The sequence below is a fragment of the Polyodon spathula genome, chromosome 4, assembly GCF_017654505.1.
Source record: "Polyodon spathula isolate WHYD16114869_AA chromosome 4, ASM1765450v1, whole genome shotgun sequence".
In the NCBI taxonomy this organism is placed as follows: Eukaryota; Metazoa; Chordata; class Actinopteri; order Acipenseriformes; family Polyodontidae; genus Polyodon; species Polyodon spathula.
This window is the reverse complement of record NC_054537.1, coordinates 78994638-79014559: the sequence shown is the minus strand read 5'-3', so window position 1 is coordinate 79014559 and position 19922 is coordinate 78994638. Positions and strand designations below refer to the sequence as shown.

The 19922-nt window shown below is 34.0% G+C and overlaps 1 protein-coding gene across 1 annotated transcript; it reads right to left on the bottom strand.

Annotated features, from left to right (window-relative positions):
- Window positions 1-811: 811 nt before the first annotated feature.
- On the bottom strand, window positions 812-17400 carry LOC121313982 (CUB and sushi domain-containing protein 3-like). The gene is made up of 9 exons (XM_041246750.1): window positions 17221-17400; window positions 14611-14788; window positions 10784-10929; window positions 6762-6842; window positions 5465-5578; window positions 4359-4547; window positions 3445-3588; window positions 3047-3099; window positions 812-859 (listed from the first exon to the last, which is right to left on the bottom strand). Exons 2-9 carry the CDS (start codon window positions 14760-14762, stop codon window positions 812-814), a joined length of 927 nt encoding a protein of 308 aa, XP_041102684.1. The 5' UTR covers window positions 14763-14788; window positions 17221-17400.
- Window positions 17401-19922: the final 2522 nt, after the last annotated feature.

Below are 19922 nucleotides of genomic sequence, written 5' to 3'. Positions count from 1 at the left end.
ATAATCTTACACATCAAATCATTCTGGAGCAGCAGTGAGGGAACAATATGCTTCTATGGCAAACTGTTTTAATGTTTAATCCTCAATTTCAGATATCAGCAATTCTATTTTGGATATTAACAATTCTGTTTTTAATAACAAAAATAGAATTATCAATATCAAAAACAGAAATGCTGGTATTCAAAATGGACTTATTGATATAAAAAACAGAAGTAATATTAATTAGATGATGACAGTTAAATAAAATATATCTTGCACTATGTACCACATAACATCTTTTGAAAAATGTCTGAAAGCGCAAGTGACATTGAGCAGTCTCTAAGAACTATAATCTGTAGGATAACAGGAACTCCAGCAAATTGGTTGAGCTATTTAAAATTTATCAAGAATTGAAAACAATATGTCTTTGAAAATGACAGATTTTCTGAAGTTTCATTGTTGTTAGATAGTTCTGTTCTGGCCCCTGCTATAGAGGAAAAAATGCACCTTAAAACCTGTTGTTAGGAGGTACCTCCCTATTAGCCATGATGTACTAAAGGACTGCCTAGCGCTTTCAAATTACCCACAATGCAGTTTATATAAATAAAGAAGTACAGACTGGATGTTCTCATCTAATTAGTATGCAATACATTTTTTTTTATATCAACAATTATATCATTGATATCAGTAATGTTTTGTTGATATCAGAAATAAAATTATTGACATACAAATTCGACCTGCAACAGAAATAGAGGACTAATTGTTAAAATGGCTCTCCATACTCTTCTCCAATATGTCTGGATATGATAGAGGTCAATAAACTGAGATCTGGTCATGGGAACACAATCTCTGCTAGACAGTGCATGCTGGTCACCAGCCACTAAAGAGAACAAAAAGCAGTACACACGCGTCAGCGAGGGCCCTAGAGCTGAGGAATTTCCCTGTATAAATACTGGCTGTCTCAACAAAATAGGGACTATTAGCATGAATGTTTGGCTATACCTACAAAAACAATTATTGAAACATACCATAGTTTAAGGATTTTTTGTTCTAATAAATTAGAATAATAAATTCAGTGGTTATATTTATAAATTTGGCAATAACATTTTTGATTTCCCCTGATCCAAAATGATTATAGGAAAACTGGGAGATAAAACAAGTGAAATGTCTAAACTAGAAATATGGAAAACCAGCAGGATTTTGCTTTGCTCCATTTGTGTGTTGATATGCTCTTCACCTGCTCTTCTGCAAAAACTGACTACTGGTATTTTCAATTGATCCCTTTTGCTCAGGAGCACAAAATGAAATATTCATGTAGTCATTCCTATGGTAATGAAGAACATGCCCTTTTAAATTATCTTTGTTCTGCCAAACAGGAGCAAACATTAATGAAAATAGGTTGAAAGCAAAACCATTTTTAATTAGAAAATACACCGGAAAGGAAAAAAAACACAAAGTAATCAGACTGACCTCTCTAATGCTTTGTGCAAGTTCCAATTTGCGGTTTAACAGTTATTTTTAACAACCACTATGTTAAGGTGTGGGGCTATACAAGGGGTTTAAAGCTAAATGCAGTCTTTTTTTATTAATTATCATTTTAAAAATAAATTATAAAGTGTAAGACACTGTTAACAGGATGGCTTTGTAAGGGTGATGTCAGACCAGAAGAAGGACGAACAGAACAACAAAGGTAGGGCAGTGAATCTGTGACGCTACGGCATCCAGGGTTTTATTGTAAAAATAACAAACAAAAAGGTTTAAACAAAACACGCTACTGAAAATAAAGGGTGCGTTGGCCAAACAAACAAAACGGACAACACTAAACAAGACAGTGGACGAACCCAACAAACTGCCTGGCAAAACAAACTAGCACTTCCAGCACACTGTAGCAATTGTTATTTTTAACTTCCCTCTCTCTTCCATTCTCCACTCACGAACACACAACCCCGAGTGGGTGAAAACATGCAGTTTTTATGCAGCTGTACCGAGACTCGATTGCTAATCAGTCATTCAATTGAAGTCTCAGTACAACTGCACGTGAATTAATAAAAGTGCAATTCCCCGTGCTCACATATTATTATTTTACTTACACGTGAAGTGCTGTGCAATCCTCGTGCCTAAATACAAAATATACATTTTAAACACTTGTGCTTGCAACTCATATTTATATCCTGTGTATTTTATACATAAACACCAACATTAAACACACTACATATAACAGAAAACACTTATAAACATAAAGGGGCGGAACACTCTGCCACAGACACCTACAGGCTATATTTTTAACTTCCTTGATCCTGAGACCAGGTTTGTTAAAAGAAAAATAAATTTGACTCTGAGATGCGTTGTTTGCTTTACACGAGACCATGAAAGCATACACAATATGAAGCCAATGTTAAATTAATATATGGTCAAATAATTATGTTAGATTGTATTGTGTTATAATACAAGCCCAGAGGCTACCATACATTTTACAGCACACAAAGAAAAGTCAAACTTTTAATTTAGTTTGTTCATTTGTCTACAATCTAAGCCCTCCAGTCTAAAAAATAAATCATACAATGTCAACAAATAGTACCATCACTTACAAACAGAAAAGTTAAAGCGAACATTAAGATTGTGCTGTTTTACTCATATGAGACTACATTGCCATAAAAAAAGGGAATAACTACTAAATCAACTGTAATATTTTCTTGGAACTCATGTAAAGATAGCTGGCCACAGGACTAGGTACCGTGTATACCATTAATGAATGTGCTATAGAAAAATAAAGGCATTTGAACAAATATTATACATTGTATTGCTGTGCATCAAAATAATAGATATTGTACAGTACTTCAGCACTGTACTAGTACTGTTTATTAAACGATCTAGAAGATTTTTTTTTTCTGAGCCAGGGTCGCTTTGTTTGGTGTCATGACCAGGTGCTACGATGCCTAGCATAAGCACTGGAAGAACGGCATAAGATCAACAATTGGAGGCTGCTAGAGATTGCAGAATGCTGGCAGATGTAGACCAGCGCCTTATTTTCCCACCTGAGATTGCTACAACTACCCTTCGACCTGACCTTGTCAGCATACCTTGTTATCACGGTGGAGCTAACAGTGTCATGGTAGGATTCTGTGGACGAGGCATATGAGAGGAAGAACAGTGGGGCTGGAGAGTTTGTTCTTCTAAATTTAAGGCATTTGTGCTTTACATTTAATGAGAAATCATATGTTGATATCCAGAGGTGTTGCAAACCTGCTTTCATTACATATTCTTGCTCCTGTAACTAATTTCAGTGGAAATGTATAAATTACAGCTTTAAGACTGGGAAGCAAAATGAAACAAAACCATTGTAATATTTTGTAAGATTATATAAAAACATATGGGACACAACCACACAAGCCACAACAATAATACTGCACAAACAGATTTCTAATAAAAAGTGTATTAAATTGTAATACATACTTTGGTACTCACCAACATATCTGATGCGGAACCCTTTCTTGTTCGTGCCATGATCTGCAGACCAGCGGAGAAGGGCTTGGTGACCAGTGGTGGTTATGTTGAAAGAAGAATAATCTCCACTAAGGGTAGCCAATATAGCGCTATGGCTGCTTGGCCCTACAATGACAAAAAACAAAAAAGGAACAGTAAATATATGATTGAAAAAAGTTTTAAAAGTTTACAAAATATTTTAAAATATGCCATTTGTGTGTGTGTGTGTGTGTGTAACTATGTTTTAGTTTTCATCTATTGCTTAAAGCAGGGCTTCTCAAACTCGATCCTGGGGACCCCCTGTGTCTGCTGGTTTTCATTCCAACTGAGCTCTCAATTACTTAACTAAACCCTTAATTGAACTAATAATTTACTTAATTAGACCTTTTTACTTGTTTTCAGCTCTTGAATAGTTGCATATTTCAAGTTAGCTATAAAATTTTGTAAGTAACTTGAAAGCTGCAAGTGTTTAACAGCTGAAAACAAGTAAAAAGGTCTAATTAAGCAAATTATCAGTTCAATTAAGGGTATAGTTAAGTAATTGAGAGCTCAGAGGGGGGAGGGGGGTAAAGGGTTGCAATTGGCATTTTTCCATAAATCAGGCCCATAGCTTTCATGTGTTTCAATGGCAGTCATGTTCATCGATTTCAATAAAACACATGTATTCACATCGTTTTAACCACCCCTAGTTTTAACAAAAAGCAGTTACCGTAAATAAAATATCAATGTACCCAGAAAAAATGTGTTTGAATGAAATGAGATTGACAAGTAAAGATAAACTCAAGTGTGTTTTACATTAAAAGAGGATGGATTAAACCCCCTGGGAGTGAAGCCCAGCAGAATTTGTATACTGTCAAACATAACAAATTTAAGATGCATTTAGTATAAAATCTTACCATCAAAAATTTCAAGTATATCAAATTCTTTCTCTGTCTGGAAGAACTCAAAATACAGAGTAATGTGATATCCCTTTTCCACTGTAATACTCCAAGCACACATCTGTAAGTTGGGGTAACTATCAGGGTATCCAGGGCTTAGAATGACTCCAGTAGAATCAAAGCGCATGTCATTAGCAGGACACAGCACTGTTAAAGCAAATGGCAGTTGTTATATAAAGCAACATAAACTGTAAGGGTAAATCCTACAGATGATTTCATTATCTCAAACAATTCAAGAAACTACAGTAAACTTCTACTTTCCTAAAGAAACTTACATTGAAGCTAACACAATAATTATATAAATCTCAGCTTTAAAACATGATATGTGGTATTGCTTTAGGTAAAGTAAACTCTTGGTTTCTATACCTTATTCTTGGGTTATCTGCTTGCACTCCCTGGGTCACTTAACCTCAGCCGTGCTTTCTGTGTAAAGGCATGTTACTGACTCAAAGCATGTCAGTCAATAGGGGAAGCAGCTGATTGGTTATTGACAGGAAATAAGCCAATGAAGGGGTGGGGCCAATTTCGCTCAAGGTGAATTGACCCAGGATGCACAGGACAGTCAAAAAGCATGGCTTCCAAACACACTTTTCTTTACTTGTCTTTACTTTAGTATCAGACACCATGTTTTCAAATGAAAATATGGTCACTGTGGTACAAAAGTTTACTTTTATGTTCAAAAAGGTTTTTGTAATACAAAGATTAATTAGTTTTGACGTGTCAGGTCTGGATATTTTACCTATATCTACACGTACTGCCTTTCCTTTTCAGATATGCAATAAGACATCGACCAAATGAAATTTAACACTATATTTAAAATGGTCGCTTAGGATTTGTAAACAAATCTACACGTTTTTTTGACAAAATTTATTGGTCATGGATTATCTTGAAAGGAACTCGTTTCAAACAAAATTATATATATTATATATATTATATATATATATATATATATAATATATATATATATATATATATATATATATAATATATATAAAGATATTGTAATACTCATCCATGGCTGTTTATTAGAAAGACAAACGTACTGGTACAAAAATTATACTAACCTTGGCAAGACGGGGGCGGTCCATCCATTTGTAAACGCTCTGCAAGTCTACATGTGAGAATGTCATTACCTACTAGAGTAAATCCTGGCAGACACTGGTATCTGATTATGTCTCCTGTCGGGTAATTAGTGAAACTGTTAATATACTGCAAAATACTGCACATTTAATTACACTTTTACTTAATTATCAAATGTAGTGTCATTTTTTGGTGAACGGAAATACTTTCATATATCTTCCTATCATTTGCTGCACACTGAATCCTAGTTCCTGCTGAATCTACTGTGGTGTGGCAGGATAAATGAGCCTCACTCAGTTCAAAATGAATATAGAGTCTGAAAAACTTAAAGATGTGCAGAAAAAAAAAAAAAAAAACTTAAGCCACTTGCAAGAAAGTTGTTTTGCTAGAGAGAGGAAAGAAAGGCTATTACTGGCATCAGGCTGCTTCTAATTCATTTAGTTTTCAGATCTTGCAAGGATTGCCTTAGGGGTCATCTTCTTTGGGAATGATTAGGGTAGATTCTCATTAAAGGGATAAGAAGCAGACTGATCAAGCATGGACAGCAGTGGTTACAGATACTTCTGAGTTTAAAATAAACACGGGGCATCCGAACAGAAGGGGGTTGTTAAAAGCCTCTGTTACTAATATCTAATATTACTACTATAGTATTGAACACCAGTTAATATTGTGCATCTCTTGCAGTAATAATGTTTCTCGATATTTCTAACTTGTGCTCAATGTATGGTACTGGCATTGAGCTGTTGCTGTACTGATGTACCTGGATGTGGATGCATAAGATTAAAAACTGGGATACAATTAAAAACCATAACTTTTTAGTGTCCCAGGAAGGCATATTGAATTCCTGGGACAGCATCCTCAAAAACAGGATGATCCAGGGAAAACAGGGACAGGTGGCAACCCTAGTTACAGGTTAATCAAATACTTCTCCTGCCCCAGCTCATAAAGGATGTAATCAGATAGTGGTATTTTTTAACACAGGCCAGGTAAGAGATGAGGGGGAATAAATGTCCCCTTAAGTGCAATAAGAAAACATGTCTGCTATGTAACTTTTTTTTATAGCAAATCCAACAGTCTATACCCCAACAAATACAATGATCTGTGTTTATATCCATCATTAATTTATAGAACATATGGTAACTAGCTATGGCATAAAGGAAAAGGCATTTTGTTATCTGGGAGCACTGGAATTTTCTACTAATTAGCACAAATGTGCGACACACATCCCCTACAATTAATTATAAATAAAGAGGATTTTAGAAAGAGCTGAAGTTACCATACCTATCTCAAATTCATTGTCATCTGTCAGCACTTCTGCATTCGGGACTTCAGGAGGCGCCTGACATACTCTCAGGTGATATGCTACAGAAATTAAAAGGACATAAGTATTATAAGGCTTTAGCATTTTTAATTGGATAATGATCCATGTAAATTTGCATTAAACCAGTAAAGCGAGTACAAAATTAAATAATCACTATTTGAAAAGTGATTACACAAAGCCACCTCATTTACAACAATGTAATGTATTCAATATTCCCAATATACTATGAAGGATATATGTTTTAAAAATGCTTTTACTGTATATGTGCTAAAATTACTGGTATTGTAAAATGATAAGTAGTTGAAGCATTTACCACTGAAATAAGTCTAAACTGATTTCTAATTAGTTAGAGCTTTAAACACAGCTCTCTCCACAGTACAGTGAGTTAAAGTTTGCCAGACTCAGGCTATTGATACTTACACTACGATTACATTTTAATCATCTTTATAGTAACTTTTATTATATGGTTGATTTAGGTCTCATTTAACCTAATAGCTCTGACAAATACTTTATTACATTAACAATTATCTTCAGTAAAAAAAAAAAAACAAACAAACAACGAATTTCAATACCGCACAGGCAATTTTTCAAGGGGTTGCAGTTATATCTAAATGTATTACCTTGAATTAATTTTTAAATCTGCATTTTCTTTTTTCCTTTATGAACTCTATAGCCATATGATTGCACTTCCTCTAGGCAGGATACATAGTAAAGATCTTATCACCTTGAAATTCGGTTTTAGTTTTTAAATATTATAATAAGTACAGATATACACTAGAAAGGACCGTGTTCATGTTGTAGGCCTATGACACATGATGAACTGTAGGAAATAAATAGGAAAGCACACAACACGGCTAAATCAATTTATTGAGGCGACAATTATATTGTGATTGGCTCATTGTTGCTCTTTATTTTACTCTGCAAATAATATTCTGCACTTTATATATTTACATTTTCTACCTATTCCTTTTGGATAAGTGTATTGCACCATGATTATTTTAGGGTATTTATTGTAGTCCTGTTAAAATGTTATAATCTCACTGGAGTGAATAAGTAACTTCAACATTAACAAATTCATATAGCCAAAGTTCATGCTTTTTAAGCTAGGTTGTTTTTTTACCTAACAAACTGTATTTTGTTTCCAAAACAAGTCATTGCACTACTAGGTCTCACCCAGTGAACACAGAATTATGATATGCTGTAGCTCTGTGGCAAAGTGGTTGATAGTGTGCAGGGGTAGGTGATTAAAGAACAGACAGACAATTGTAATGCAGGTGAAAAGGTTTGTTTTTATTTATTTTTAAGTCCAGTGCCTGATGGCAAAACAAACAAACAGTAAATAATAATGATGATAATTAATACAGTGGCGTGTATTATTTACATTTATAATCCCCCAAGCAGGTCGTAAAATAATAGTCCCGTTCTTGTATCCCCACATTAAACACAAAACACATATATGATAGTGTGTGAATTAGTGATTGTGGTGCAGTACAGTTTTACAGTGGTACAAGTGAAGTGCTGTTCCGGGTTTGTGCTGGCCTCTGGCGACAGCTCCAGAACATGTTAGCCGTCTAGTGAATACACTCAACAATAGACAGTGCAAACAAGCGCTTACTATTTATTTCACCAACAGTACAGGTCCTTCCAGGTCAATAACACAACCAAAAATGAAGGAACAGATAACATTGCTTCGACCCCTATTTATACCGTCACTCATGCCCCCTTAGTAAATGATTGCAGCTGCTTTTATGATCTGCAGCTGCCACATCATTTGCCCTCTGGGTCAATGAGTTAGTGTACCGAAGCTCCATCTCTTTTCTACATGACCGACTTCTTTTTAACCAGTGTCAGGTCACGTAGTCAGAGTATTCTGTTCCCGTTACTTAGCACCCTCGCAGGTCGAGAGGGAAATTTACCACCAAGAATCACTGTCTTTCTGTCACAAGCTCCCATAAGAAACACAAAAAAGAAGTAAGCTGGACACTGCACCCTCCATCCATGAAGTGTACCGCTGCAACATACAGTACAGGGACTCATTATAAAACACATGTGTTACTAATACCAGTACAGTCTTAACACTTAAAAGAGTGATATGCTGCCTGACGAAATCTAAAATAAACCTTTGTAGTATGGTGAAATTATACTGGTAAATACTCATTTCAGCTACTAGGGTAATTATGGGGGTATTGATCCAGGATAATTCTTTAAAAAAAAAAAAAGTAAGGTCTCTGTAACTAACGGGAAGGTAAAATAGGACTCTGCTGTTTGTTTTTGATTTGGGGCATTGGGGCGAGAGCCTGTGAGTCTGATGTTCAATAAGCTTGCATGGATGATATTGTGAAAAGAAGTGAAGAACAATCTAAATTGAAAGGAATCTGCGATTACCCTGTTTTCACTGTAGAAGCACTGTTGGGTACACACCATGAACATACACCATGAATCCAGACCATACATTCAGGCCCAACACTAAGATAAACACACAAATGAGTCTCTTTTTGTGTTCCTTTTTTAAAGCCTACGCCTGGAATTGTCTGTAAACAAGTTTAAATTTAACTCATAAACTCATCCCCCTACAGCCAGTAGAACCATCATGATTTCCCCTTACCTAAACATAACTAATATAGATTTAAATACAATGAATTGCATTGGTTTTAATAATACACAAAACATTTTCATATATGACTAAAAAAAACTTTACTTAAAAGGGTAATTTAAACAATGGCCTCTGAGAAATCCAGCTACAGTTTGGTGAGCTTTGCAAATTAAACTAAACCTACACTAAATAAAACAACATTTTGAGGAAACATAAATCAGTCAGAAAAATCACTCCCGAAAGCAACCTTCTAAATAATGCTGTAAAATGAAAGATACAAATCCTGAAAAAGATGCGTCTTTGAGTCTTTCGGATTCATACAAACCATTTCCACTGGGCCTTTTTTTTTTTTGCCTACCAGTTGCAATATGCTCTCAAAGTTGACGCTTGCATACATAAAAAGTACCTAAAAACAAAAACTGTCAGAACTGTAGCCAATTATCGAATGTTAACACTAAAACAATAACGAATACAAAAATTAAGTCAGTTGGCTTTATCATTGTTTTTGTGATGTTATTTGGTATTTTAATTATTCAAATTTGCTATTTTAGTAGCTGATTCCATCATTAAAAGGCTGATAGAATCCAACTTCTTAAATTACAAAAAGGGGCAGCATAATCAAATCTAGTAATGTTTAGTTCTCATTTTCTAACAAATGAATTTAAAATAGTGCATAACAATTTATGTGAGGACCTCAATATTATTTTTTTAATTTTAAGAGTAAGTATCTTCAAATGACATATTGTTAGTTTTACTGTTCCCTTAAATTCTGAGCATTTTTTAAAAACTCAACTTTAGCTTTTTGTGTAATTGCCTATGAGTTCATTCTCCTTGCCATATACATGCAATCTCGACTACATCAGCTAGTGCACAGCAGTGTTTTGCCAGCAAAAAAAAAAAAATGGAACACCACTTCACTGGCTCTACTTCTAAAAATACATGATGGCTGATCTAGCATAATGTATGTTACATAAACCTATGGTAGGCAAACAGACCTGAAGAGATCTCCAAAATTCAGGTGAGAGCAGCTTAGCACAGACTTATACAAGCATTTCAGTAATTGAAATGACAACCAGCCAGATTTTTTGCAAACATAAAAAAGGGTAAGTGACAGTTAACAGTAACTTCTACTGGATGTTTATACAGTATAATATGAGAATGGCAAGTAATGGTTATGGGAGAAGTACATATAATTTCTGTACAGTTTGTAAGTTTTTTAGACTAGGACTGCATTACTAATTACACACAATGATTATGAATCAATTATGGAATGTAGTATCTAAGTGGTTGGAAGAGTGAAGTAAAAATGTATTGTAATATATAAATATATGTAATTCATTATTAAGAATCAGCAACAATAAACAAAATGTAATAATGAAAGGTACCAACCGTGATAACTGAGCACAAAGAATCCACCAGTCGTAAAGTCACTATGAAATTTGATCAGGTCTTGGTTTGATGTGCTGTACACAGAATCTAGTGCTGTATTTCCACTGAACTGGCCAATCTGAGGAGAGTTTTGATCTGCACCATCCCTAAAAGAAAAAAAAAAAAATCTAAATTTGTTATACTGAAATGCTGACTGACTGAAATGGGATTCCAAGCCTTGTGTCTCTAATGGGTCACTATTATTTGGCTAGTGATGTAGCCAAGGAGATGGTTTTAAAGTTTAAAGTTTTTGTGTGAGAAACATTTCTCCTTGTGTGCGAAACAAATGATGGGTTAGTACCCAATCACGACTAACTATCCTCTGATAAACAAATGACAGGCTGAAAAAAAAAAAAAAAAAAAGAATAAAAAGATCAACAGAACATTAATTTAGTCCACCTTCCAAAGATAGCAGCTGCTGCTTTTAGCGCACTTATATTGGCTATTTTATTTTATTTTTTTAAAATTTGTATTTATTTGGTTGGGACCACATACAAATAAAAACATTCATGACTGAATATGCTTTGCATTGTACATTCGATTTAGCTGAAGCTAATTTACATTGATAGTCCCAAACATAAAACAAAACATACAAAACAATGACAGTAAAATACAATAAAAAATCAGCAGGGAGGGGGGCTAATAAAACAACAATACAATTAAAAATACTAAAACAACAAAAAAATACAATTCAAAATAACAATAAAATACTATAAAAGAAAATCAACAAATGAAGGGGACTAGATGTGGTCACAAAGCTGGTCCTGTTTGAACCAGTTTTTCAGTTCTGATAAAAAGCTCATGTAATCTGATATACTTTTCATAAAGTCTGGTAGCGTATTCCAGAACATGGCACCCTTAATTGAGAAAGCTGTTTGGGCAAACTTAGTGCGACTTTGAGACACTATACAGTCTCCTCTTGTGGTTGATCAAGTGACTCTGACATCTTTTACTGAGCAGGGCTGAACAAATTCCCTTAGGGGCGGAGGGGCCAGTTCATGTAGAGACTTAAAAATCAGACATGCATTGGAAAAATGTATAAAATTATGAAAACTTAACATGTTACATTTCTTAAGAATGTGACAGTGATGATATTTTACTGGCTTTTTGTCTAGAACTTTCAAACTCTGTTTGTATAGAGAGTGAAGTGGTTGTAACATAGTTGACATATACAGTAGGACATATGGGGTAAAATCATAGAGTGCAAATACATCTTAGCAGCAGTTGTAGGTAAATACTTTTGAATGTATCTAAACTTTGACAGGTTAAATTTCACAGTTTTGAATACTTTTTTATGTGTTTCTTAAAGGCAAGGTGTGAATCTAGTATAATGCCTAAATACTTAAATTCTGAGACAGTGCTAATCATCTCCCCCTTTACAAAAATGGGGAACTGATTCTGCTTTGTATGTTGCCTAATAGAAAAACACATTCCCACTGTTTTACTCACATTCAAACTCAAGCAAGAGTGATCAAGCCACTCTGACACCTCTACCATAAAAGCTGTTAATTTTGTAGCAGCTTCTTGACTAGTTTTAGCACTTACATAAACCAGTGTATCATCAGCATACATTTGAATATTACTTCTGGACAGACCAAAGGTAGATCTTAATGTAGAGACTAAATAATAAAGGCCCTAATATAGATCCCTGAGGGACCCCAAAAGTACAGTTCTTAAAAGTTGATTGACTATTGCTTATTTTAACACTGTTTTCTATCCGACAAGTAAGACTCCATCCACTTCAGTGCCTGACCAGACAGATTAAATTTAGACAACTTAGACAGCAAAATAGTATGATCAACCGTATTAAAAGCTTTCTTCAGAACCAGAAATACAGCTCCAACAACACCACCTTTATCAAGCTCAGATTTAATCCTTTCTAAAAAATAAGTTAACTGTTTATAGGAGTGTTTTTCTCTAAACCCAAAGTGCATAGGGTGTAAAGAAGAACTAGCGTCTAGATGCGCCAAAAGCTGTTTTACTACCACCACCTCCATTACTTTTGAGATTACTGGGAGTAGACTGAAAGGTCTACATTTATTGACCTCTTCACGGTCACCAGCCTTGAATCCTGGAATAACTACTGCAGACTTCTAAGCACTCGGAGATATCCCCTGATAAATTATATAGATGGGTGTTTTCTATGTGTTACGCATAACAAAAGATTAATTCAACTTTTCCACAGTTGAAGGGCCAATTAAGACAACGTCCTACTGTTGTTTGTGGAATAGCCAAAATTATAGTTTGCACCACTTACAACAATGCAGCATACTCTACAGTATGTCTGAATTGTAAAAAACAATATGCAGAACACTGGCCAGTTTTATATATTTGGACATTTAGGAGTGATGCATTGTTAATATGGATAAGCTGGAGAAAAGGTTTTGTTAAGTGTTCCACATATTCACAAAGTCTTGTGTGGGGATATTTCTTTGTGTTCTGCCTTTACAGGTATGCCTGACCCCTGTGGGTAAGACTATGTACAGTAATAAAAATTAATATTAAAATAGCTTAGAGGGATCATTTGGTGTGTAAAGTGTTGCTGTTCAGGCCCAGATACTGCCTGTTACATATGTACATTGTCAAAGACAGTATCCATGAATAATGTGTTTGTTCATTCATTCTTAAATTGGTGCTATTGTAAATATACTGCAGCAAAAAAAAAAAAAAATCAAATCAATAACTATTATTAGTATATGGCATTTTGTCAGCCTGGCCTCAATGAATAATTATTTCCAGAAAGATAAATGGTTAATAGCAAAATTAATTTGCACTCTTTATATTACCAGCAAAAAGAAATCAAGTTAATGAATAAGTATCAGAATGTTAATTCAGACACAGCAGAATCAAAAATAAACCAACGTTATTTAACTTTGCAGCTGAACAAAACCATTATGGTGAATTATGAGTCAGACAGAGCATTACATTTCTATGAATGTTAAGCAGCCCTTTGAAGAACAATGTACTGGCCAATCCACTAGTAGTCAAGCTACTTCATTAGAAACTGTAACTGTACATCGTATGTCAGCAAGAGAATGGAAAGCATGCTATCTGAGTGGAAACAGACACAACATTTTGGAGTTATTTAAGAACAACTGACTGCAGTAGATCTAAATAAACTAATATTAACTTGTTTACCCAACCACAGAATTAGTTTGATTCAAAGGTTTAAGTGAAGTCAAATGCTATAGTTTGTAAACTGTTTTTTATTATACTGTATCTGATACAAAAAAAAAAAAAAAAAAAAAAAAAAAACTTGTGATGTTTGCAGAACATGAGTACATGAAAAATGAAGAATGATGTAATTTGGTAGGACACATTTTCTACTATGAGCAAATTAAGGTACTAAATAAAGGTACATTTGAATGTTTTTAAAATACTAACAAAGGCCTACCTTTTCTGTTTAATATGTGGTATTATCTCTGTTTAACTTCACACTAAGACAGTAGAGGTTTCTCATATCAGCACAGCTTTATTTGATTTTCTAAATATGACTTGGTACACCTAACGTGACTACATTTTAAAGCAACAGACAGCAGTGTAGATTTAAATGTTTAAGGCCAGAACGTAACTCAAATTGTATTCCTAAAGTGAATAGATTCTTTGGGTACCCATAAAGATTACAAATAAGCAGCACATTAATTGGTGAAGAGAATTAGCACAAGGGTTCGATGAAGTGAACTGATACACGTGATTTGAGAAATCTAAGCAAGGTCTTTGGACAAAACACATCCTTTAAAATGTTGTTCCATCTACTGATATAAATACAAATGGCAGTTATTGCTTACCACACAGTAATAAAGTCATATATTTGTTCTGTTTGTAAGACTGTAAAGTTGATGTATATCCCATAACCAGGTGGAACTCTAACAAGCCAAATGCAGTCTTGAAAATTTGGATACTCATCAGGGTACCCAGGGGAGTAAATAGTACCATTCATTGCTGTAATGTTTCCACCACAGAGAGCTGTGAAAGCAAACACATTCACATGTTAATGTTTTCAGTAAAAAAAAAAACAAGATAATAATGTCTCCTTATAGCAGAGCTTGGTGATGAATTGCTGCTTTAAACTGTTGGTAAATATTGGTAGATATGAAAGTTTACTAATGTTTTGTTTGGCTTTGTTTCAAGCATTTTCAACTTTTCTCTGTGTATTGTTTAATTTATTTTTGTCTGTTTGAACCTTAAACTGATTATTTAACTCCTAAGTATCCAACCATATCAGTATACTTACTGCAAGCTTTGTTTATCTTTTCAAAAAATACATAACTTCCTGGTGTACCAAAAATTGTGCCCTGAAGAAACTGTTTTTCTCACAGAAGAGCATGTTCTGTGCAGACTAGAGTCATGGGGTGAAATCCATCTCAGTTACATATGTGAGCAGGAGGATGATGGGAAATGTACTTCTGACAGGTCCATGTGGGTACATGGAAAGCCATCTTAAAGCAGGGAATGCAGTTTCAAAGTTTAAAAAAAAGCTTGTAATTCTTGTCAAACTGGTTGCAGTCTTGCAGAGCTCAGGAAAAACACAGTTTCTTCAGGGGACAATTCTTGTTACACCATGAAATTAGATCAGAGGTAAAAAAAACACAGTTTTTATTTATTTATTTATTTATTTTTAAGATAAACAAAGCTTGAGGAGGAATACCGGTATGGCTGGATGCTCGGGTTATATAACTATTTTGTGTTCAAATGGCCAAAAGTTGAAACATACACAAAATAAAGCCGCGCAAAACATTAGTACTTGCATACCTGTCAATATTTACTTGAACTCTTGTTCTATAAACGTCTGTTTTATTCTTTTAAAATAAAATAAAAATATAAAAAAATGTTTAAGTTCAAAACATTTTTTACCCAATTTACTTCATATTTGGTTACCCTGAAATCTAACACATTTACTTCATGTCCTCCAATTGATTTATATGTATTTTAATTACTATTTTTCAATTATTTTCAATTTTTGTAAAACCTTTTGTTAATTTGATTAACTATGCTAGTAATTAAATACACATATAAACAAACAACAGCAATGTTTCTGTGTGTAAACACTGCACCAAGGAAACTGAACTAGTCATCTTTTAAAGAATTAGAGTGCAATGGTGTATTTATCAAAGTTGATATGTCTTTAGAAAGCTTTATTCTCGACTCCTTACAGCAGATGGAAGATATTTTTACACAAGGGGATTATGACATGCAATATGCTCTGAGGAAATCTCCTTAAAAGAGGAGTATATCTCTGCTAAATAGGCTTGTAGAAATGAGATCAGACTTTTTTTTTTTTAAAAAAACTAGGTCAAATAATCTTGCAGCACTATTGTACATGAACATTATGTTACACCTTTTGTCAAAAAATCTGAAAATATATTTTAGGGAAACTTCAGGAGTAATAAGATTGTAGTTGATTTGCATTGTGCATCCAGAGAAGAATTTAACATACAACAAAATTAAATAAATACATCTTTTGTAACTTAAAACAAAATAGGCTTATGTGCCTTTAAATCAATGAGCACTTGAAAGTCATAATTTTCATTAAGGTATTGTGCTTTTCTTCAAAAGCCTGGTTACTACTGTTATATACTGGCTAAAACAAATACCCTCTCCTTAGAATTTAATCTCTGTAGATGTTATAATACTGATAAATGAAATTCACTACAATATGCATTACATCTCAAACAGTACCTGTGTAGACTGTGTTTACATTTTAACAACCTAACATGTGGGGTATAATTCTACATGGCATAAACCTTTGAGATTATCAGGTTATGTGTTTTTTTTTTTACTTTACACAGCAGATTTTGAAATAGCAGGTAATGCTCTGTGTGGCAGGGCAAAAGCCCAGCAGATGTAAATAGTGTCTGGAGAAGGTATGGTTCCAATGGATGGGGTTAAATCCATCCCTGCCAACAATCACAGGTGTGGCCATTCATCAATTAGGTAATTGAGCGATAACTGGGGAAATTCATCTTAGTCATTTTGATACAGTTTTTACATTTGTACTTTCATTTACTGCGATAGCTATCATTTGAATGTCCATACAGTATGTTTCATGAGCTCTGCCTACCATTACAGCCATGCACCCATAGTTTCAGAGTAATTCTCAAAGCATTTACCTTACAGTATTTTCTCTAAAGGAACACATTGGTTGGGTATGAAATATATTAACTAATGTATTCCTCTAGTTGTTTAGATTCAGTTTGTATCATGATGAATACAGCAGAGAATGATACCTGATTTTAAATTACAAGACAAACACATTAGTACTCCATACCCATACCGAGTTTAAATATTTATTTGCTGAAAAAGCTTGTCCAGTTAGAATCTATTACTGATATTAGACCCCACTATTTTAATTTGTTTATGAATATGTGGTAGGAACGGTCGTTTTTTTTAGGCCTTACCTTCACATCTAGGCACAGGGTAGTTCCAATTCCGACTTAAACCATGGAGGCATGTTAGCGCTGCCTCTCCAATCAAAGTGTAACCATGAAAACACTCAAAAGTAACAGTTTGTCCCACGCTGAAATCATTCCCAATCAAAAAGCCATTCCGGAAAGGACGGGGATCAGGGCAGCTTTGCAACTGATAGGCTATATAATCAAATGTGAATAATACTGCTGTATTGTTTGTTATATTTCTATTAAAGTTATTTAAATATGATGCCTTGGGTGATATCAGAATATAAAATCCAAGTATGCATAATTCAGCTTAAAAAAAATAAATGTTGAAACATGTGGAAAACTGCTACAACACATTAAAAACAATATATTACATAACACAACACATTAAAGACAACATACATATATACAATATATTTCTAGGATACTATATAGGCAGCTCATGCCCTGCCTCTTGTGAGTTTATATTAGGCCTCTAACTTCACTATCAGCAACAGAATAAGTGCAGATCACTTAATTTACTGTAGTACTTACCCTGATATGTAATATGAAACCCTGGCTTGTTCTGGGAAGTGTCACTATGGAAATACAAACTCGTCTCATGGGTGGTGCTGAAGAGTGAGGCTGGTACTTGAGTGCCACTAAATCTGCCAATTACAGTACCAGTCTCTATAGATCCGCTCCGCACTTCTAAATAATCGTGGATTAACTCAGTGGAAAAATTGACAAACTGCAGTTGAATACCTGTAAGTAATATGAAATATATATGAGAAAATGTTATGAGCCACACATAAACTAAACAATTTTACATGAAAACGCCCCTACACATAACCAAAATGTAATATTGTACTGCAATGTGACATATTCAAGTTCAAGCCATTTCAAATACTGTTAACATGTCAATATTATATACTGGCACATAATAATAACATGTTCAAATACACTACGACTAAGACTGTTACTATGACTACTACTACAACGACTAACAGTACTGCTAATAATACATCACAGGTAGACAATGTTATAATAATAATAATAATAATATAATAATAATAATAATAATAATAATAATAATAATAATAATAATAATAATAGTCTTCAAAGCATACATTTCCCATCATCCTACTGATCACTGGTAAATCTATCTCAGTTACACATGTGAGCAGGAGGACAATGGGAAATGTAGTTCTGAGAGGTCCATGCAGGTACATGTGAAGCCATCTCGAGGCAGGGAATGCAATTTGAACATTTAAAAAAAAGTGGTCAAAATGAAAAATATATTAAAAAAAAACTAAACAATACACACACCTCACGTAAACAGTTGTAGCAACACATAGGAACATGTAACACTATAAAATAAAAAAGGTCCTTATGTGCTCTTTAATACTGTGTATGTGCTTTAATTGTATCCCTTGGCATACAATTAAATCACCCACCAGAAATGAAATGTTGTAAATGTCTATTGGATCCCCATTAATAGACTGGATAGAGCATAGGACATAAAGCAATCGTTTCTAACTGAGGTCCCATGGGGGGGGTGGGGGGGTGGGGGGGCTTAGAGATTGTTTCAGGGGAACCACAGCACATACGGAGAAGTCTCCCGAATGACCCTCTCCTGCCAAAGCTATGTTTCCCAGGAGCTTGTTGTTATTTAGATTGTAACCCTTTCACATACATTTATAATCTTAATTTCATGCTGACAGTATGTACCATTATTCAACATAGTTGTAAAGAAAACCAAATTTCACATTTTTATGGATTCATTGGATGGGAGTCCTTGGTCAGGATCTGACTTTAAGGAAACTCCTGATCAAAGGTACCCTTGACTTACAAATAAACTAAAGGGACACTTGGCTTGTCACATGAGGCAAAACACACATACCAAAACCAATTGGAAGCTTTATTGTCCATGTACAATCTAAGCTGCTGGGGTAGTTTCCAGGGAAACCAGGACTTAAAACTACTCCACTAAAGTCCTTCAGTAAACCTCCACACTGGGCTATATAAACAACAAAAGAGAAAGCAAGAAACAGCAAGCTTGTTAAACAGAAATGACAGGATGAAGTACAGTTGACTTTTGTTATTACTGGTTATTATTTACACTTTTAACCAGTACGGATAAGGTCTATCATGTTTTTTTTCTTTCTATATATATATATATATATATATATATATATATATATATATATATATATATATATATATATATATATATACTAAATATATACTTATATAAAATATAATATTGATATTTTAAATAACTGTCTTTTTCAGTGTTGTTTGATGTCCCTTTCTATTCCCTGTCATTTCATATCAAAGATAAAAAATCTCTTGATCTTACAGTAAAGCAATTTAGGTGTAACAAAACTCAGAAACCCAGAGTACAGATTATTATGCTGCATTTTAGTTTAAATTAAGCTGCAAAAGAAGACATTAACAAATAGTTGCTCACCCCTATGACTTTGCTACTTATCCATCAAACATAAAGTACAGTTAGTTGCGCTGCTTTCAAAATATCAAATTCAATAATCTGTTATTCCTAGTCTATGGGACACAAGTGCAAAATGTTGCCCTTTTAGTTGTGATTAATTTTTTGCTAATATATTTGGTGAAGTGAACTAATCCAAACTTGTTTTTAGACTGTTAATGCTTAAAGAGTGTAACTTTTTTAATAGTTTTGCAAAAATACAATTTACAAGGCCCAC